General features: G+C 35.7%; 3 protein-coding genes and 1 pseudogene across 5 annotated transcripts; 2 read left to right on the plus strand and 2 right to left on the minus strand.

Moving 5' to 3' along the window:
• Positions 1 to 41: 41 nt before the first annotated feature.
• On the minus strand, positions 42 to 1252 carry LOC104711557 (protein IRREGULAR XYLEM 15). The gene has a single exon (XM_010428263.3). The coding sequence runs from the start codon at positions 1161 to 1163 to the stop codon at positions 201 to 203; it is 963 nt and encodes a 320-aa protein (XP_010426565.1). The 5' UTR covers positions 1164 to 1252; the 3' UTR covers positions 42 to 200.
• Positions 1253 to 8114: 6862 nt separating this feature from the next.
• Positions 8115 to 10841, plus strand: LOC104711558 (putative inactive receptor kinase At5g67200). Its single transcript, XM_010428264.3, has 2 exons — positions 8115 to 9638; positions 10153 to 10841. The coding sequence occupies exons 1-2, from the start codon at positions 8168 to 8170 to the stop codon at positions 10722 to 10724; spliced, it is 2043 nt and encodes a 680-aa protein (XP_010426566.3). The 5' UTR covers positions 8115 to 8167; the 3' UTR covers positions 10725 to 10841.
• Positions 10842 to 11728: 887 nt separating this feature from the next.
• Positions 11729 to 14125, plus strand: LOC104711559 (protein BRASSINOSTEROID INSENSITIVE 1 pseudogene; annotated as a pseudogene). The gene has a single exon (XR_015565586.1). The product of XR_015565586.1 is annotated as a protein BRASSINOSTEROID INSENSITIVE 1 pseudogene (transcript).
• Positions 14099 to 20294, minus strand: LOC104711560 (kinesin-like protein KIN-4B). Of its 2 annotated transcripts, XM_010428266.3 has the most exons (23): positions 19796 to 20294; positions 19252 to 19398; positions 19009 to 19158; positions 18627 to 18871; positions 18212 to 18399; positions 17997 to 18121; positions 17815 to 17851; positions 17632 to 17723; positions 17352 to 17459; positions 17163 to 17276; positions 16983 to 17073; positions 16781 to 16890; positions 16595 to 16690; positions 16286 to 16516; positions 16102 to 16182; positions 15932 to 16003; positions 15721 to 15814; positions 15615 to 15646; positions 15439 to 15536; positions 15255 to 15344; positions 14940 to 15155; positions 14694 to 14856; positions 14099 to 14598 (listed from the first exon to the last, which is right to left on the minus strand). In XM_010428266.3, exons 1-23 carry the CDS (start codon positions 19973 to 19975, stop codon positions 14212 to 14214), a joined length of 3147 nt encoding a protein of 1048 aa, XP_010426568.2. In that variant the 5' UTR covers positions 19976 to 20294; the 3' UTR covers positions 14099 to 14211. The 2 variants fall into 2 exon arrangements, with proteins under 2 accessions (XP_010426568.2, XP_087320351.1); XM_087464225.1 differs by having other exon boundaries at positions 15439 to 15646.
• Positions 20295 to 21393: the final 1099 nt, after the last annotated feature.

Raw genomic sequence — 21393 nt, forward strand, 5'->3', positions numbered from 1 at the left:
TTTGGTTATCTATACTAATCAAGATTTTAAAAACTCAAACCTTAAAAGGGAAATAAACGATTTTGATTAAACTAAAGTCGTCAATATATCCAAGATTGGAAATTTTACAACAGCACAAAAATCAAACCTTGAAGGGAAAAAAAAAAAACTTTTTATTTTTTACAGTATATGACGTTATATAACGTCTTCTCACGTCACTTCTAAGACAAGGAAGAAATCGAACGTTTCTTACGACCACTGCAAAACTGCGTGCTGTTTTTATCCATTTTATCCAACACGTAGTGCGCAAGCAAGTCATTAGACTCGACAAGGTTCTCACGGCACAAGAACTCATCGCCACAAAGCCTCTCAACGTCTCTGTAATTGTCATGCACAAACACATGCGTCTTCGGGTTCCCGCCTTTTTTGCTCCGAGCAAGAACCGCCGCCGTGAAAATAGACGACATCCTCCCGGGTCCTTCGTGAGCGTCGCCACGTGGCCCGTCCACAAAGATTACGTCCCAATCAACATCGTAGACGTGGTTAGGCAAATCATTGAGACCGAGCTTGCAATCTGAGAAGAGAAGATTTTGCACGGGACGGCACTCGTTTCCGGCGGCTTCTTTAGCCGCGGAGACGAGTTCTCCGGCCTCGTGAGCTTTCGTCGTGTATTGAACGTCGAACACGTCTATCTCCGGGTGGATCTCTTCGAAGTAAGCTGCGTAATAACGATTCTCCTCGACGAAGACTGTTCTACCGTTGTGGTTTAAAGATTTCCAGAGGAGAGTCTCGTGCGTAAGGCCGAAGACGAGGAGGTTACACGGCGGAGCGCAACGGCGGAGGACGTCGGAGATAGATTTCATCTCACCGTAAGACATGTGGAAACTGTCGTTGGATCTTGACGCGTAGTGAAGCAATGTGTTGATTGCACTCGTTGGTAGATTGGTGTTGGAGATCGGAGTTGATGATGATGATCCTCCAGTGACGACGGCGGCTACAGCGGCTGCAACGGATGTGTTTTTGGAAGGTATTGTGTCTCTTGTGTAGAGGAGAGTGAGGAGGAACACGATGGTGAAGAATGAGATGAAAGCAAGAAGCCATAAACGAGTCGTGCTCGTTTGTTTTTGGATGTAAGGATGAAGAAGGATGAGCTTTGTGTTTGTGTTACTTGACCCGTTCTTCATTGTGTACTTTTCTTCTTATTACTTTTTTTCTCTGCCTTTTCTTAAGAAGAGGAATAGAGGATGAAAAGATGGGATTGATTTAAAAGGAAGTGAATGCAAAGCTGTCTCATGAAATGTATATTATAAGCAAAAATTTGTAGTAACCTAACAGAGCAACGAATAAAACATTATGATGTATTTATTTTTATTTTAGCGTTCTAGATTAACTCAAATAACTCAAATCTTTGAATTTATTTACCTTTCTTTTTTCAACAACTATAAAAGATTAACTCAAATAACCAATTTTGAGACAACTTTAAAAGATTAGCTTTAATGAGACAATTGTTTAGGTAAATAACATAGTGCGGATGTGTTTACTTGGAAATCATTTTTTCTAAAATTATTATTTTTATTTATATAAACCCAACATATCAAAACAGGTGGGATAATTAAAAATTCAGTCTCTAGTTATTTTTTAGTTACACAGTTATGATTTCCAAAAAAATTTGTTTAGTCCATTAATGACATTTTTTGCATTTAATTGTATTTCAATATAACTAGTAGTAAATTTCCAAATAGTGTACAAATCTTACTTCTTGAGTTTATAAGTTTATATTTTAACCAAACCAAAAATATTATTTGTTATGTGAAAAAATAATTAACTGCAATAGTTTAAGGGTATTAAAATATATAAAAGAGGATGTGTGAGGTGGTTGTTGTATGCATATGTGTACGAGTTTTTGGTCATTGCGAGAGACCCAAGATCTGATTACAGACCAAAAGTCTCTGTCCGTTATTGCTTTGGTTTAGTTCTTAAGGAAACAGCCCAAAACAACGAGATACACACACGCACATAAGATAGAAACAATTTAATATTGAATCTAAATAATAATAAATCATTTCGTTTTCTTTGACTAACCTTTGGATTGGGACATTGAGTTCATTTCAATAAACAGCAAATGATTTTGTTCGTAAATTTTAACTCAAAAAATGTTCGAAAAAGATATCTTACAAGTTCTAAAGGAACTAAAGAAAAAAGAGTTTTGTTCTTTATTTTGTTTTACGTTATAAGAAAAAATATAATCCCCTATATAATAAAATGGGAGTACACAACATTTTTTGTAAAATATATAATTTTTATAAGTTGGTTACAAAATAAGTTATTGATTAAATATAGGTTGGTTACAAGAAAATATTATAGATTAATTGGTCAATCTGTAGGCTATATGAATACACTTAAGAATATCCCAAAAAATTATTTTAAAAAAAATATTCCAATGATTTATACAATTTTCAAAATAAAATCTTTGGTATTCCATGTATTGTTACAAAATATATACTTTTAAGCATAAAAATATACTGTTAGGCGTAAAAAGGAATAAAATCTTGGCAATTTATCACACTTAATCGTAATTCTGAGATCTTATTGTGCAGTTGAAAATAAAATCTTACATAAGCACGGATCATATTAAAAAACTTTCACCAAACATGTTCAAAAATTAAAATAAAAACAAACAACAAACATAACTATTTCTCATACATAAATTACAAAATTAACAATACAAAACTTACAAAATATATGTTTTTTCAAGCTATCATATTTAGCATATGATTTTATTGAATAATGTTTATCCAAAAAAACTTTTAAGAACAATCATATAAATTATATTTTATTCTAAAATTATAATATAAATAAAAAGAATTTTAACCCGTGATCTAGCACGGGTCCTAATCTAGTATGTATTTATTCATACAAAAAAAATCAAGTGGGTCATAATCTTAATTATTTGAACACTTACTGATAAGTATCATATTTTAGTTACAAGAAGTTGAATTCCCTTACACATATGAAAATAAACAGTAGTTTTTTTTTTTGTTATTATCGTCTAATATATTATGTCATCACTAAATCAGTATCTTAATTATATTCTATCAATTGAAAATGATGATTTTCTAATTTTTTTTTTTTGATAAAATGATTTTCTAATTCGCAATGAGCAAAACTAATTCTATACAATACAGCACTACGTGCGTACACTACACTCACGACTGACGATAGACTGCACAATTCGCATTCTATAGGAAACGAACCACATATCGTATGTGGGGTGGGGTTATTTATGCCTTTGGAGTTTGGACTAAAGCGCCTGCTCTAATGAAATGCATTAAACAAGAATCCCATTATCGGAGTGGACCTATTCTGTTGACCAAAAACAAGATTTGGCCTGTTCAGAATTTTGAGGTCTAAAAAACCCAATCACCTCACAACCGTGTATAGTAACAAGCCCAAGTGCAACCCATCATATAATTGTAATGGCAGAATAATTTATACTTTCGTGATTATTATGTACGATGAACTGATGGTTAGGAAAAACTATAGCAATGTGTTGAGAAAGAACGGATATGAACGTACGATGTCCTTTTCGTTGTACCAATACAAAAATTATACAACTACAATCCAATTTTGTTAGGTATAATTTGCAAAACAAGCTATGCTTCTATCTCGTTTTCGTGTAATTTTTTTTTTCTTTCTCATCGTCTATTTAAATATGTCTATGGTCTACGTACAACAACAAATCATATCGTATTAACACGTTACACATGGACGGTTCTGAAACAACATTAAGGGCTGTTTGTTTAATTTATGAATCTATTAGGGTTCTTTTACGTATAATTTAGTTATTGAGTTCATTTCTCTAATATCATAATGTATTTATTGTTCGTAAAAAAGGCTACTCCAAAATTGCAATTATGAAAACTAGGATGTTGGCCCGTGCGTTACCGCACGGAAAAGTGAAAACTTGAAATGATTAACATTGTTAATTTCATATTTCGAGTAAAAATTTTTTGGTAATTTTTTAACTGTATAATATAAAAGTCATAAATAATGACTAAGATGAATTAACTAAATTAGTTAAAATATTTGTTATATATATATTATTTTTTCCTCAATATTTGTTATATATATAAAAATGAAAAATCGATTCAGTGACAATAAGATAATAATGTTAAAGATATATAAATCTAGGCTTACTGAATTATACTCAGATAATCAATTTTAAAAGATATTCACATAGAATAAAAATTAAATCATTATTCTATCAAAATTTATAAAAATAATAAAGGTATAAAACAAAAAAGTGCGATTTTTGAAACATAGAGGTGTGAAAAAAATGTGAAAGAATTAATAGGTGCGATTTTTGAAAGATGGGAATACAACAAAGAGATGCAAAAATATGAAAATAAAGACATGTGAAACAAAAAGGTGTGAAACAAAAAGATACAAAAACTAACAAGTGCAAACATTGAAATCAAGGGGTACAACGAAGAAACATAATTGTTGGATCAAAACACTGAAACTTTATATAAATAAAGAGGTGTAAAACAAAAAGATATGAAAACTAACGGGTGCCTACATGAAAAGTTGGGGATGCGACGAAGAAACACAATTGTTGGATCGAGTTTTTGAAACTTTTGAGATCATTAACAAAGGGTGAGATCATTAATAATACTTAAATAACAAAAACTCTTTTCAAAATCCATAAAATTTTGTATATATATAAAAACAAAAAGGTGTGAAAACAAAGAGGTGTGAAACAAAAGTGTGAAACAAAAAGAGTTGAAAATAACAAGTGCAACCATTGAAAGCTAGGGGTAAAACAAAGAAACACAATTGTTGGATCAAACATTGCAACTTTATATAAACAAAGAGGTGTAAATCAAAAAGGTGTGAAAACTAACGGTGCTAACATAGAAAGCTGAAGGTGCAACGAAGAAACACAATTGTTGGACCGAAACTTTGCAACTTTTGAGATCATTAACAAAGGGTGAGATCATTAATCATACTCAAAGAACAAAAACTATTTTCAAAGTCCACAAAAATATGTATATATATAAAAACAAAGAGTGTGAAAATAGAAATGTGTGAAACAAAAAGGTGCAAAAACTAACAACTTCAACCATTGAAAGCTAGGGGTAAAATGAAGAAACAAAATTGTTGGATCAAAACATTGCAACTTTATATAAACAAGAGGTGTAAAACAGAAGGGTGTGAAAACTAACGGGTACCAACATGGAAAGCTGGGAGTGCAACGAAGAAACACAATTATTGGACCAAAACTTTGCAACTTTGAGATCATTAACAAAGGGTGAGATCATTAATAATACTCAAAGAACAAAAACTCTTTTCAAAATCCGTAAAAATCTGTATATATATAAAAACAAAGAGTGTGAAAACAAAGAGGTGTGAAACAAAAAGGTGTGAAACAAAAAGATGTGAAAACTAACAAGTGCAACCATTGAAAGCTAGAGGTACGAAGAAGAAACACAATTGTTGGATCAAAACATTGCAACTTTATATAAACAAAGAGGTGTAAAACAAAAGGGTGTGAAAACTAACGGGTGCCAACATGGAAAGCTGGGGGTGCAACGATGAAGCACAATTGTTGGACCGAAACATTGCAACTTTTGAGATCATTAACAAAGGGTTTAATAGGTGCGATTTTTAAAATATGGGGGTACGACGAAGAAACACGATTATTGGAAAAAAAACTTGCAACTGTTGGGATCGTAAATAATTTTAAACCGTTTGATGAGATAATAGAAACAATCTCATCCATTAGATTAAAGTTGACCCCCAAAAGTGGGTTTGCTATTATATAGAGAAAACAAAGAGTGTGAAAACAAAGAGGTGTGAAACAAAAAGGTGCGAAAACTAACAAGTACAACCATTGAAAGCTAAGGGTACAACGAAGAAACACAATTGTTGGATCAAAACATTGCAACTTTATATAAACAAAGAGGTGTAAAACAAAAGGGTGTGAAAACTAATGGGTGCTAACATGGAAAGTTGGGGGTGCAGCGAAGAAACACAATTTTTGGACAAAAACTTTGCAACTTTGAAATCATTAACAAAGGGTGAGATCATTAGTAATACTCAAAGAAGAAAAACTCTTTTCAAAGTCCATAAAATTCTGTATATATATAAAAACAAAGAGTGTGAAAACAAAGAGGTGTGAAACAAAAAGGTGCGAAAACTAACAAGTGCAACCATTAAAAGCTAGGGGTACAACGAAGAAACACAATTGTTATATCAAAACATTGCAACTTTATATAAACAAAGAGGTGTAAAACAAAAAGGTGTGAAAATTAACGGGTGCCAACATGGAAAGCTGGGGGTGCAATGAAGAAACGCAATTGTTAGACCGAAACATTACAACTTTTGAGATCATTAACAAATGGTTTAATAGGTGCGATTTTTAAAAGATGGGGGTACGACGAAGAAACAAGATTATTGGACAAAAAAAATTAAGAGAGAGAGAGAGACAAAGCGGAGAGCTCTTATGGAGAACTTTAGCTCTGTAGTAGTGAGTAGTTTATTTCCGTATATCAACCATATATTAGGAATTGAATTCCCACTTATGTCTATGAATCGGTACCATCATGTTCTTCAATAAACGACAGCGAAAACGAAGTCGATGTGGTGAAACAAGTGATAATAATATCTCACCTTTTGATGTTCTCTTCTCTGAGTTAAACACTAGTTTTATATATTTCTTGTTTTTTTTTTTTTTTTTGGCTGATTCTAGATCACTCTAAAAGTGACTGTTATACATTATGTTTTTTAAAAGTTGTATATACAAATTAGAAAGTCATCAAAGACTAAATAAGTTACCTTTAGTAGATCTTTTCTTTCTAACTTGACTTGTCATTTGGTCTTGTTTACGCTTTCTAGATTTTGATTTTGTGTTGTCATAAGTATGTCTGGCTTTTTCTTCGGCACTCTCTATTTCCATGTTCATTTGTAATATTTCTATATATTATCAAAATGTTTGAAACCCAGAAAGTATAAGAAATTATAATTCAACTAAATTTTTTAAAAACTGAATTTACAAAAAATATAAACTAACCTGGATCATGAACATCTAATGGACATCCTACAAAAAAAAATTAACATTTATACCATGTTTGTTAGAAAAAATAAATAGGTTTTTCCAGAAAGTAAAAAAACTTGCACATTGAGAATCAAAAACATTAGCCATGCAAAAAATATGGCACACGTACTTAATAACATTAGCCATACAAAAACATGAAAACCGGAAAGGCTAAAATTTTTGAAGAGACTAAAGTTAACAAAACTAAGATTAATGTATGAACTTAATAGTGTCGACTAACAGTAATAATAATCTAACAGAGAAACACTACAGGTCATTCGCAGAAAAAAATTAAATTACCTTGAATTAGAGATTGATGCTTGAAAGTTAAAAAACACTTCAATAATACAATTCTTTAATACTCATAAAACAATTTTTCAAAACTTGTTTATGTAGTCAAAAAAAGTTTATATATAATAAACAAAGAGGTGTAAGACATAGAGGTGTGAAATGTAAAGGTGTAAAAATTAATAGATGTGAAACATGGAGGTACAACAAAGAGGTGTAACACATAGAGGTGTGAAATTAAAAGGTGTAAAAATTAATGGATGTGATTTTTGAAACCAGAAGGTACAACAAAGAGATGCAAAGACTAAGAGGTGTGATTTAAAAGGTGTAAAAATGAATGGATGTGATTTTTGAAACTAGGAGGTACAACAAAGAGGTGCAAAGACTAAGATGTGTGATTTAAAAGGTGTAAAAATGTATGGATGTGATTTTTGAAACCAGGAGGTACAACAAAGAGATGCAAAGACTAAGAGGTGTGATTTTTGAAAGATGGGAGGTGCGACGAAAAGACACGATTAATAATTTTAAACCGTTGGATTAAAACTGGAATCAATCTCATCCGTTGGATTAAAAGTTGATACAAAAAAGTGGGTTTGCTATTATATATAGATGGTATCTATTATATAACTTACAAGAGAACAAATTGTTTTCACTTAGTTTTTTTTTGCTTTTAAACACAGTAAAATTATTGAAAGAAAAAAAAAAAAAATAGTCCGACGCGTACATATATACATTAACACATACATTACATACACACGCGTGCCACAAGAATACATATTCTTTTTAGAATAATAACTGACACAGATGCTCTGCTCCGTAAAACAAAACACACACAAGATGACACTCTTCTTCTACTCTCTTCTCTTCATCCTCCTCCGTATCTCCGCCGCATACCCTTCCCCGGCGACGAACTACTTCGACTCCTTCTTACCAACCGACGCCGTGGCCCTTCTCTCTTTCAAATCCACCGCAGATCTCGACAACAAGCTTCTTTACTCTCTCACCGAGCCTTACGATTACTGTCAATGGCGCGGCGTAGAGTGCTCTCAAGATCGCGTCGTTCGTCTTCTTCTCGACGGCGTTGGTCTCAGAGGACGTTTCTCTCCGGAGACTCTTACTCGTCTTGACCAGCTTCGCGTTCTTAACCTTGAGAATAACTCAATCTCTGGTTCAATCCCTGATCTATCTCCTTTAACCAATCTCAAATCCTTAACCCTAAGCAAGAACGAGTTCTCCGGTACGCTCTCTGGTTCGATACTCTCTCTTCGTCGGTTAGTCGAACTCGATCTGTCGTATAACAACTTCTCCGGTGAGATTCCGTCGGAGATCAATGCTCTGAGTCGACTCAGTTCTTTACATCTCGAATATAATCGATTCAACGGTACTCTCCCGCCGTTAAATCATTCTTCTTTGACGTCGTTTAACGTTTCCGGTAACAATCTCACTGGTTTAGTTCCGGTCACACCGACTCTGTTACGATTCAACGAGTCTTCTTTCTCGTCAAACCCTGGTCTCTGCGGTGAGATCATTAACAAATCCTGCGGTTCACGTTCTTCTTCTCCGTTCTTTGGTTCAACTAAACCGAACGCCACATCGTCGTCATCATCTTCTTCTTCTTCGTCTCAAGCACCGGTTAGTCAAACTGAACAGAACGGTGAAGCAACGATGACTAATCCTCCACCGGTGGTTAAAAAGGTTAAAAATGGTTGGTTAGTTCTCGGTTTCACCATTGTTCTCGCTTCTTTGATAGTTCTAGGTCTCTGCCTCGTCATGTTCTCGTTAGTTATCAAGAACCGGAGAGACGAAGACGATGACGTGATGACTACGCAACCGTCAACAGTTACAGAACCTCTCAAATCTCAGAAACGTGAAGAGGAAAACAAAGAAATCAAAATCCAAATCCAAGAGTCCTCGCCGCAAAAGCGAATCCTTAGACGCGGAGATTTGATTTTCTGCGGTGAGGATGAAGGAGGAGGAGAAGCTATGTACACACTTGACCAGCTGATGAGAGCTTCGGCGGAGCTACTAGGTAGAGGTTCAGTAGGGACTACGTATAAGGCTGTGATGGTTAATCAACTGATCGTTACGGTTAAGAGATTTGCTCCGTCTAAAACAGCGATTACTAGTGATTTAGCGTTTGAGAATCAGATGGAGATAGTTGGTGGACTAAGGCATCCGAATCTTGTGCCGGTTAAAGCTTATTTCCAGTCTAATGGAGAGAGACTTGTCATCTACGATTACCAACCTAATGGTAGTCTCTTCAATCTCATTCACGGTAATAATAATCTTAATCTTCTCTATCTTTTTTTTTTTTTGGTAGGGTTTTAATTGAATACACTAAGTCACCTCTGAGTTGTTGCTTTTTAGGTCTAATTGAACAATTACTCTGTTGGTTTTAATCAAACTGAGGTGTAGAGACACTTAATCTCTATTAGTATAAATCAGCTAGAGACTTTTTGTGTGTGTAGATATGTCTCGTTGATGGGTTTTGGTGCAGCTTTATCATTTGAAGGAACTCTAGTTAGACTTAAACCACATAGAGACAATGGCCGAGTTTATAATTAAAATATGTTTTGTCTTTTCCCAAGTTGAACAACTGTAGATATATAAGACAGAGGAATCTGTTAGATATCTGTGCTATTTTCACGTGAAACTCCAGTCATTTGTCACTTGTCAGGAATTTGGTGTGTTTGTCTTAGCTAGGACTTGAGTTCGAAATAGCTTCTTGGTCTCATATACCATTGGAAGTGTATATAACTAAATTACTGTTTTATCCCTTAAAATTCCAGGTTCAAGAACATCCAAGGCAAAGCCATTACATTGGACATCATGTTTGAAGATAGCAGAAGATGTAGCTCAAGCATTACATTACATCCACCAATCACCTGCACAATTTCATGGAAACCTCAAGTCCACAAATATCCTCCTTGGTCATGACTTCGAAGCTTGTCTCACAGATTATTGTCTAAGTGTCTTAACAGACTCATCAGTCCTTCCTAATGACCCGGATCTCTCTTCATACAAAGCACCAGAGATAAGGAAATCAACAGATAGTCGTCGTCCCACGTCCAAATGCGATGTATACTCGTTCGGGGTCTTTCTCTTAGAGCTCTTGACTGGTAAAACCGCTTCAAGGCAACCGTTTATGGAGCCAGAAGATATGTTGGATTGGGTTAGAGCAATGAGGCAAGAAGAGGAAAGGTCAAAAGAAGAGAATGGGCTTGAGATGATGACTCAAACGGCTTGTCTTTGTCGAGTGACATCGCCGGAGCAAAGGCCGACGATGAAAAAAGTGATCAAAATGATTCAAGAGATTAAGGAGAGCGTTGTGATGAGTGAAGATAACGATAAATTCCTCTGATACATGTATGTGTGTTTTTCAAAGGTTCCAAACTTGGGAGAATAGTAAAAGTGTAAATTTTCTTAAGATGGGGAGGGAATATTCTTAAATTTAGAAAGGTTATGTTTGTTTAAGAAACTTGGAAAGAACTCAAATTTTGGGCGGTGGAGCTAACGTAAACCACGAACATGGTAAACCAAGTTGAGATTTGTTTTATATTCGGCGCCAAAGCTAATGGACTTCTCTACAGGTCAGATATCATTTGGTTAGGGAATCTAGATTTATTCAGCTATTTAAAAATAGATTAAACGCTGCTACACTTTAATGTACTAAAGGGGATCAATAGAAAATAAAATACACTTGGTTGCAAATCATTTCAAAGATCAATCATAGTTTATTTTGCCTACCAATCATAGTGGAAGTGTATATCAAACTCAGTCTTAAAATAAGTAAGTATATGAGGACAGAATCTCAAAAGCCTCGGATTTATGATAATCATTTGAACTTAACTTTTGATCCAATAATTTTCACTAGTTCCACCACCATCAAGTGATCATCCGGAACCCACTCTACTTTACTTTTTTTTTCTTTTTCTTCTTTCTGTAGTTGAAGTTTATATACGATGTAATAATATGTGACACCAAAACTGTAAGATTAGCTAAAAAATATATGCTTATAGGAAAAAATAAAAACTGCACCAACAACCATATAGCAAATTAGACTTGTATATTGTGATATGAGAAGAGATATATAGGTGGTTGGGTAAAATATATACAAATAATTCAATAAAAGTCTAATGAGTTTCAAAAGGGTAAATAGGAAGACTTGATTTCCATCCGGCCTAATCTCACGTTAATTAAATGTAAAAAACACCTCTCATGGACAAAGACCTCACTTTTCAAACTAAACTTATGCGATTATTTATTACCTGTATCATCTTGCATTATTTTTTGTTTGTTTGAAAACATGTTGTAATCAATATCTTTATAATAATCAGAAGAAGAGGTAACATGGCAGGTGTGAGTGCACCGAGAAGCTTTGACCAATCTTCTCTTCACCATTTGATAAAATACCTTCTTTTATCTTCCTTTTTCTGTCTATTGACTGTCTTCTCTACTACTCTCTTTAAGCTTTTCTAAATCTCTCTCTCTAGAGCTTCCACTTCCTCTTCTAATGGTCGAACCAAAAAAACCCTAGATTCCCCCTTTCATCTTCTCTACTTCCACACCTTTCTCTCTAAAACAAACTCTTAGAGAATGAAGACTTTTTCAAGCTTCTTTCTCTCTGTAACAACTCTTTACTTCGTCTCCTTCTCTCTTTCATTTCAAGCTTCACCATCACAGTCTCTGTACAGAGAAGTCCATCAGCTTATAAACTTCAAAAACGCTGTTTATGACAAGACTCTTCTCCCAGACTGGTCTTCCAACAAAAACCCGTGTACCTTCGATGGCGTTACTTGCAGAGACGACAAGGTTACTTCCATTGATCTCAGTTCTAAGCCTCTCAACGTAGAATTCAGTGCTGTGGCTGCATTTCTAATGACTCTCGCCGGATTAGAGTCTCTGTTTCTCTCAAACTCAAACATCAATGGCTCCATTTCTGCCTTCAAGTGCTCTGCTTCTTTAACCACCTTGGATCTATCAAGAAACTCTCTTTCGGGTCCTGTAACTAGCCTTGGTTCTTGTTCTCTCCTGAAATCACTCGTGCTGTCTAGTAACAACTTCTCCGGCACGTTACCGATTGATACGTTACTGAAGATGAGAGGTCTCAAGGTACTCGATCTGTCTTTCAACGAGTTTTCCGGCGAATTACCGGAATCTCTGACGAATCTATCAGCTTCGTTGCTAACGTTAGATCTAAGCTCCACCAATTTCTCCGGTACGATACTCTCAAATCTCTGCCAGAACCCTAAAAACACTCTCCAAGAGCTTCACCTACAGAACAATGGCTTCACCGGGAAGATTCCACCAAGTTTAAGCAACTGTACTGACCTCGTTTCGCTTCACCTAAGCTTCAATTACCTCTCCGGGACAATCCCGTCGAGCTTAGGCTCTTTGTTAAAGCTTCGAGATCTGAAGCTATGGATGAATATGTTAGAAGGTGAGATCCCTCAGGAGCTCATGTATGTCAAGACTTTAGAGACTCTGATTCTCGATTTCAACTACTTAACCGGTGAAATCCCTTCCGGTTTAAGTTACTGTACCAAACTGATCTGGGTTTCTCTGTCGAATAACCGCTTAACCGGTCAGATTCCAAGCTGGATCGGCCGGTTAGAGAATCTCGCCATCCTCAATCTAAGCATCAATACGTTACACGGGAACATTCCTGCTGAGCTCGGTGACTGCAAAAGCTTAGTCTGGCTCGATCTCAACACCAATTCCTTCGACGGTACGATCCCGGCTGAAATGTTCAAACAATCCGGGAGAATCGTTGCGAATCTTATGGCGGGTAAGAGGTACGTTTACATCAAAAACGTTGGGGTGACGAAACAGTGTCACGGAGCTGGTAAGTTGCTTGAGTTCCAAGTAATTAGACCAGAGCAACTTAACCGGGTTTCAAAGAGGAGCCCTTGTAATTTCACCAGAGTCTATGGAGGTCATACTTCGCCCATGTTTGATAACGACGGTTCGATGATGTTTTTGGACATGTCTTATAACATGTTGTCTGGTTACATACCAAAGGAGTTTGGTTCGATGCGTTACCTGTTTGTCCTCAATTTGGGTCATAACTTTATATCTGGTTCGATTCCTGACGAGGTAGGTGATCTGAGAGGTTTAAACATTCTTGATCTTTCAAGCAATAAGCTCGACGGGACCATCCCTCTGGCGATGTCAGCGCTTACTATGCTTATGGAAATCGATTTGTCCAACAATAATCTTTCTGGTCAGATTCCTGAGGTTGGTCAATTCGAGACTTTTCCGCGGGAGAAGTTCTTGAACAATTCTGGTCTTTGCGGTTATCCACTTCCACGGTGTGATCTCGTGAACGCAAACGGATACGCGCAAGAAGAAGAAGAAGAAGAAGAAGAAGGAGAGGTGTTGAGCTGGAAAGCAGTGGCTATAGGATATGCTCTTGGGGTGTTGTTTGGATTGGCAATAGCACAAGTCATTGCTTCATACAAGCCGGAGTGGTTCTTCAAAATTTTTGGCCTTAGAAAGAGCAGAAACCGTTAGGATTAACTTGGTGGTACTGGAATATCGATGAGATCAAGATTGAACGGTGGAGACAACTAATCAAGATATAGAAATAATGAAGATATGGTTGGGATCGAGGAATTAACACTCTAGAGTTTCTATTAACATTTTCAGAAAACTATCAAACACAGTTACATTCATATCCTTGCACTCTACTCCAGCCATTGATTGCAAATCGTTAATCTCTGTACTAGTCAATCATAATATCAACGAATTTTTGTATTGAAAGTATAACAATGTTCTTAAGCTTCGGTATAACAACCCACATGGACCAAATCTAAATCTGTTGACAGAAAAAAACTAAAGGGTCATGTTTAAGCACCTTTAAACATTGAGTGTCGGTTCCACGAGTGATCATCATCGTCATCATGAGTCTTAGACATGAAGAGCATAGAGGTCTCATCGTTATGCTTTATCCACTCTGAGAGTTTCCATGGTTTCTGCCATTTCCATTTAAACTGAAGCAGCCATTGATGGTGACTTCTCTTCCACTTCCATAGCTTCCCACTCTGTCCCATTTTCTTCATTGCTTTCATCTTCCTCGTCTCTTCTAATAAAGCTTCTGATTCTCTCACTGAGACATTGACTATACCTGGCCCAGCGTATTTGAGATGCTTTGTTGCTCGATGATAACAAGATGGAGATGATGGGTCACTAGCATTATTATCTCCATAGTGCTTTGATGAGCTTCTTGAACTTCCCTGCAAGAAGTAAAATTTTGCATACTTTTAAAAGGAGAAATTCCTTATAAAGAGTTTTTGAATTTAGTTTGGAAATAAGAATTAAGTTTAAAAACCGAGTATGATGAAGCCAGCGCAATGGAAACTGTTTGTTCCCTTGTCTTTTTCTCTTTAATGATTTCTCTGTTCTGGACTTCGGATAGCTGTAATAAGCAAAGGAGGTCATTGAGTTGTTCTTTCTTCTCTTTGATGTCTCTGTCTTTCTCCCAGATTTTGCACCTGTTTAAGTAGGACAAAATCAACCTCCCATGTGTGGGAAAGAAGCATAGTTTAGGTCCTGTTCGGGTTTAAGAGTTATTTACCTTGCCTCAGCAGCAGAATCAAACACATATTGAAGCAAATACTTGGCATCAGTCATGGACTGAACGTGGTTCCACCGAGTCTTAGCATGTAGGCTATGCTCTCTTTCCTCTGCTTCTGAGAGCTGAGAGGCCATGGCTGTGAGAGCATTTGAAGAAACATCCAACATATTCTCAAGAGAAGCTATTCTCTCCAATCTTGTGTTTGGTGATAAAAATCTGACGCATCAAGAAAAAGATAAACAGGTCATAGAGTGAATCAATTCACTGCCAAGCAACTTCGTAGTTTACGCTACTGAGGCATGTTCATAGTTGTACCTGAACTGTCCATTTATCTCTTGATGGGGACTTGAAGGAAACTCCATCTCTTGTTTCAACGAGGTTAATTCTTCAGCCAATGCAGCTCGGCTATATGCAACAAGAGTAGATTATTGATTAGAAAAACTCTGGGAGAAAGTTTGCAGTTAACAACATGACTGAAACAGAGTTTTTGAAGACGCACACTTGAATTTGCTTTTCATATTGAAAACGAACTTGATGTACTTTTGTCACAACCTCTAGCTCGTTATCAATCCATTTCCGAAGATTTTTTTCGTTCATCTGCAAAGGGTAAGAAAAGAAACAGTTGATACTTGTGCAAGATGACAAATCCATATCTAAATTAGGAGTTCTTGATACCTGTCTAGTTGGTGGTTGACCATTGGTAGTCACTGGAAGGAAAGGAAAAAGATTACGATCGAAACAAGAACAAAACAAGAAAAGATTATGTTTTGGCATAAGTTACCTGATATATTACGTGGTGAAGACTTGCGGGCTTCTAGCAGCTCTTTAAGTCTTTTGGTAACCATTGCTGCTTCCTCTGTTTTTCTCTGAAGAACCTGCAAGACATCAAGATACATATTCTCTTGAGATTCTTTATCTTTACTAGGATTGGATAATTCTAGTAAGTGATTCTCTCAAGCAGGAAAGAGAAAAATATTTCATAAGATTCTTACCATTTTCTGACGTCGATTGAGAGCTTCAAGTTTAAGTCTTTCATGCTCAGTTTTTCTTCCTTCTTTCTTAAGCTATGCAAAAACAATTAAAACGTGCAACATGAGATCAGTTCAACTTTAAAGATTCGACGGACAATAAAGAGGTGATGAAGTGGATATAGATAAAGTACCTGCAACAACTCTTTCTCTTGAGAAGCTTTCCATTGCCGGAATTGTTCAGCTTCTTGTTTCATCTTTTGTTGTAGTTGAACCTGGATAACAAAAAAACAGAATAAAAGTCAAAATGTACAGCTAGATTATGTGAACTAGTAATATAGAAAAGGAATCCGATAACACAGCTGAACAAGGCGCAACCTTCTGAGCCTTGATGTATTGTATTTCAGCTTTCAAACGCTTCGCTGCGTCTTCACTTTTTTGCTTTTGTTTCAAGACCTCAACTTGATTTTCTTGTTTCTTCTTAAGATTTGAAATCTGTGTCTCGAGTGCTTTTAGTTTTTGTGCATGGTTATCTCTTGCAACTTGTGCTTGTCTATCGGAACTAGCAGCAAGTTCCTCAACTTCAGCCAACAATAGATCTCTCTCAACCTGTAAAAGTTACTCATGACTCGGGTTTTAAAATTTACATAAAATATTAACAAGAGAATTTAGAATGTTTTGTCTCACCTGTACAGTTCTTTTCTCTTTCTCAAGTTCCATCATTTTCTTCTCGAAGTGTTGTCTGATAGTTTCAGTTCCAAGCCCACATGTTTTCATCTCAGACTGCAAATATAAAAATATATCATAAGATTCTCAAAATAATCCAATCCTAATTAATAGGTACAGGAAACTTCATATGAGTAATGACTAAACCTCTTTCTCCTCCAGACGTTTACTTAGTTCATTTAATTCCTTGCCCATGCTATTCTGCCTAAGTGTATGTTCCCACTCTTCTGCTGCACCAAGATCTTCAGAAATTCCACCTTGAATGAGATAAGATTTTAAGCTAAGTAAGGGTAGGAGAATGCAGATGCGTTTCATGAAACAAGTTTTTAGAGAAGCCAGTGTCCAAAACCTGATGTTGCTTCACTCATTTCATAATCTGAATCCATGCTTTCAAAAGCCCTTTTAAGGCCATCATCTTTTGGAAAAATTACACCATTTTCCTGAGGTAAAAGAACAACTCTTGTAAAAAGCAGTAAAGAAATGTGCCAAATAAAATCTATTGTGATTGCCTATTGTATACAGAAATTACCTGTGCATCAAGATTGCAATAATCAAGAGTAGCTCTCTTTCTGCGATAGATGTGAAGTTCTCGAGAAAGCTCTTCATTGGCAGACTCTAGCTTCATGATTTTCTCTCGCATAACCTTGAAAATGGAACTATATACTATTATTGATGAGAAGTTTATAAACCTTCTGAGGGATATCAGCAGAAGATATACCTGCATTTCTTCTGTTGGGGTTTCCTCACGAGCACAAACTGCAGCTTGTAGATACTGTAGCTGTTGACGCATCTTTTGCATCTCAGAACATATTAAGTCTTTATTCGCCTGCACCAAAATAAAGAAGCCTCTCCTGTTAGAGCTCCCAAGTGAACAATCTTAGTCCTCTTTTAATTTTTTTTTGGCCTCATGTACTTCAAAGTGTGTTGTTAGCTGATAGTGGAGCTTTGTCGGCAGAAAAAAATTGAAAGCTCATCTAAGATAGTTCCTCAGTACTTACAACAGGTTTGTTCTGGATATTCCTAGCACGATTTGCATATTTGAGAGTGTTAAGAGTTTCCTCAGCATTGATGTCAGCAGGACTAATGCAAGCTACAAGAGTAACACAAACACAGAGGAAAGTTGAATTTGTGAACTGATATGAGATTTTCAGGAAATTAACTCATACAACGTAGAAGTTTACCTATCATGACTGTTTTACTATTTCCACCAAGAGAATCCTGCAGTAATGTAAGGACATCTTTAATGGAAATTTTACACTTAAAGTTACATGCCAATAAAGATAATACAATTACAAATTTTACCTATAGTGATAATAAGTAGCTACACATATTAGGATCTAGAAGTGCAAAGATAGAAATGAACCTGCAATAACCGAGTAAGTTTACTATCACGGTAAGGAACATGAGCACCTTCTTTTCGTTTTTTCTCATCGCCAAGAGCACTGATAACATTACCGAGTGCAAGAAGCCCCCTATTGATGTGAATTCCTGTCTCAGAGAACAGAGAAGAATTGCGTTATATAAAATGTAAGTCAACGTTCTCAAAAGGATGTAAGATGGGATGTCAGTTTTTCCAACCTTCTTTTAATCGAACACCGCCTGAACCTGTTCGTTTAGCTCTTTCAGATCCTGCAAGATCTACCAGGTGAAGCTTGGCACAAAAATATTCCTCACCCATATCTTCATCTACTGTGTCTTTAACCACTGAAGTCGAAGAGATTTTGCGCATCTGTTCTAAGGTGATCGTGAAGATGGCATGTGACCGACTGTATAAGAAGAAGTTTTACTCTATCATGGATATAGAAACGCAAAAATTACTGGAAGAAGAACTAATTAAGATGCCTCTTTATACCATTTCTAACTTTCCCACAAATGTTCACTTATGGTAATGTTCAATATAACCCACATTTTACTACCGGCTAAGCATCATTAACTGTAACTGTAAGTTAAGCAACGTATTGCTTCTTATGGAGCGTGATATAAATATTCTCACCTCGATTCATTATTCATATTTGTGCTCCCAGTTGCCCTGGTTAGAGATCCTTGCTCTAGACAGGAAGCCATTTCTTCTCTAGTAGTTATAGGAACTTCGGTTGCACCGGATAGTGTTATGACCCCATTAGGTGATTCACGAATTTGCACAGGTGATTTACTAAGAACAACCTTTCCAGGGGTTCCATTGGCCAGCCTGTTTAATGGCACACTGTCCAGCAAATCCAGAACTTCTTCTTTCAAAATCTACATATGAAGATCATTCAGTTAATATCCATGCAAAGGCAGAATGAGTTCTACACTTGTTCATGTCTTATGAGTTAGAACGTGAAGAGAATAAGAGTTTGAAGGATGTCTATGATGACCAACCAAACGGATGATACCTCGATAAAAGAGACATGTAACTGAAACCCCATTTGATGCTTCACTGAATCAATTTTGTTGAACAAAGTACTCATAACTTGAGGAATCAACCCATTGCTTGTACCATTTCTAAAAGCAGTCCCCATAGTGTATGTTTTTCCAGATCCTGTCTGCATAAGGTGTGTAACTCAAATGGAAAAAAAAATAACAAAAAGCAGCTAATACCAATTCTTAATCCAAAAATTTGAGAAACAAATATGTACCTGACCATAAGCCAGAACAGTAGCGTTGTAACCATGAAACAAACCATCAACAAGAGGAGCAACACATTCATCAAACATCAATGAAGATGGAGAACCATTACTTCCATATACATGATCAAATGTGAAAGAATGTGTTCCCATTTGCACCTGCACCATCAAGAAACACTCATTTCAAACAAGAAATCAATAAAGCTATAATCTTTGGGTTCAATCAAAATCCCATTAAAAAAAATATGGTATTTTAATACATTATTAAACAATGCTCATTGACTTATCAATCACAACAATACAGTAGTAGCATTATATACCCTTATCTATTTTATATAGTAAAAATAAAATAAAAATTTGACACTGTTTTATAAGAAAAACACAAAATTAAATGAATGTGTCAGAGTTAGAGAACAGAGATTTGATCCCGGATCCATGAATAGTGGTGAACAACGACGGTCGCATTTAAACACCATCGGCAAAAATAAAAATAAACTTAAAACGACGGAGGAGCAGAGACGAAACTGACTCCAAAACCAAAAAAAAAAAAACTCACCTGAGGCGTAATCGGAGAAACGGAAACACATTCCCTACAACCTTGATTTATCTCGTCTCCGATCAAAGGACGAACGTTAACCGCCACTTTTACACAGCAACTCTCCGACGATGACGACGGTGGAGGAGAAGAAGAAGAAGGAGAAGAGGACGACGATAACGAGGACGAATGTGATTCCATCGAGAAAGCTCCACTCTTCTTCGTTGAAATCGAGTCTCGATTTCGTCTTCTTCAATTGAAACAACGAGACGAAGTCAGTCGTCGTTTCCTCGGGAAGAAGAAACGGAGAAGAAAAAGTGAAGAAGAAGCTTTTACTCTCTCTTTTTTTCTCACACTGCTCTCTCTTTCTGGTTTGTGGGTATACGAGGTATCTTTATATTTCCTTTTCTACCCTTTACAGAAATCTAATATTACCTTTATTGCCCTCCACGTCAGCTTCTTCTTCTTCTTCTATTATTTGACTTGTTCTATTTTTATAATCCACTGGTCCGTGTGTATTGAAAACAAAAAAAAAAAAATCAGATTTTATTTATTCAGATCTGTCTACCACACTTTTATTCATATAATAATGTTGTTGCAAAAACTAAATTTAGACGAGTTAAATTAAATAAATTTTAATTATGGTGTTGGTGTGGTGCGTGTAATCGAGACAACTGGGTGTATGTCAAAGTCGATGGTTCCAAAGCTTTTTGGTAGTTTTTTAATTTTTGTTGCATCGCGTCTCTTTGGTTAAAAGACAAAAACTAATAAATTAGGAAGGAGTCAAGAGACATTCGTTTTCTGGTCCTTCTTCTTCTGCGCGGGAAAATCCCAACAGTAGAATACACAAATATATTAAAAAAAAAACTTAATTAAGTACAAAAAATGTAGGGACCGCAGTACGCTCCATTTGGGCCTTTATCAGGCCCTACCTCACATGTCTTTCTGCAAGTCTCATTACTTGGTTTGCATCACTTTATCCATTTTTTTTTTTGGTCTTTTTAGACGAAATAATATACGTATTTTTGCAGTGGCTTTTTAAGTTGTTGAGTAATAAAGCTAACTCTACCCATTTCTGCTTGAAACCATAATTATATTAATCATGATCGCTTTGAAACACATGGCTATCTTTTCACTTTTTTTTATTTGTCCCCGTCCACTAAAGTGGCCTTTAACTTCCTTGTTAAAGGTGAATTCACTAAAAACGTTCCATTTTTAAAAAAAAATAGAAGTTCTATTTTTGTTTAAATAAATGTTAGTTCCTTGATATTGAAGGAATTTTTTTTTTTTTGATGTCATGGGTCATGGGTGGTTGTTGTTGTTCTTCTTAAATTTGTAGAGTTTTTTCCGTAATTCTATATAATTTTAATTGTTATGTATTACATCATTTGATGCTAAAGCAATTTGCACCAGCCACCAGACGTCTATATAGCTTCTAATGTTGGTTTTCGTCTGATAACTTCTCAAGTTGTCCATTTGTTTATCGAGCGATTGAGCGAAATAAGAATGTTTTCATTCTGATACGTTTAATATATATATATATATATATATAATATTTGCAGTTTTGCATGTATGTAGCAGTACCTAATTTTATAGTATTTGTGTTGTTTTTCTTTGTG

The sequence above is a fragment of the Camelina sativa genome, chromosome 9, assembly GCF_030686135.1.
Source record: "Camelina sativa cultivar CO46 ecotype springtype chromosome 9, ASM3068613v1".
Taxonomy (NCBI): domain Eukaryota; kingdom Viridiplantae; phylum Streptophyta; class Magnoliopsida; order Brassicales; family Brassicaceae; genus Camelina; species Camelina sativa.

Excerpts from the sequence above, each read along its gene's own strand:
- LOC104711560 (XM_087464225.1), bottom strand. The coding sequence starts at position 19,975 with ATGGAATCACATTCGTCCTCGTTATCGTCGTCCTCTTCTCCTTCTTCT. Across the intron at positions 17,277-17,351 it reads CCCCAACAGAAGAAATGCAG|GTTATGCGAGAGAAAATCAT; the intron begins GTATATCTTCTG and ends TCCATTTTCAAG. Across the intron at positions 16,004-16,101 it reads AAGAGAAAGAGTTGTTGCAG|CTTAAGAAAGAAGGAAGAAA; the intron begins GTACTTTATCTA and ends GTTTTTGCATAG.
- LOC104711558 (XM_010428264.3), top strand. The coding sequence starts at position 8,168 with ATGCTCTGCTCCGTAAAACAAAACACACACAAGATGACACTCTTCTTC. Across the intron at positions 9,639-10,152 it reads TCTCTTCAATCTCATTCACG|GTTCAAGAACATCCAAGGCA; the intron begins GTAATAATAATC and ends TTAAAATTCCAG.
- LOC104711557 (XM_010428263.3), bottom strand. The coding sequence starts at position 1,163 with ATGAAGAACGGGTCAAGTAACACAAACACAAAGCTCATCCTTCTTCAT.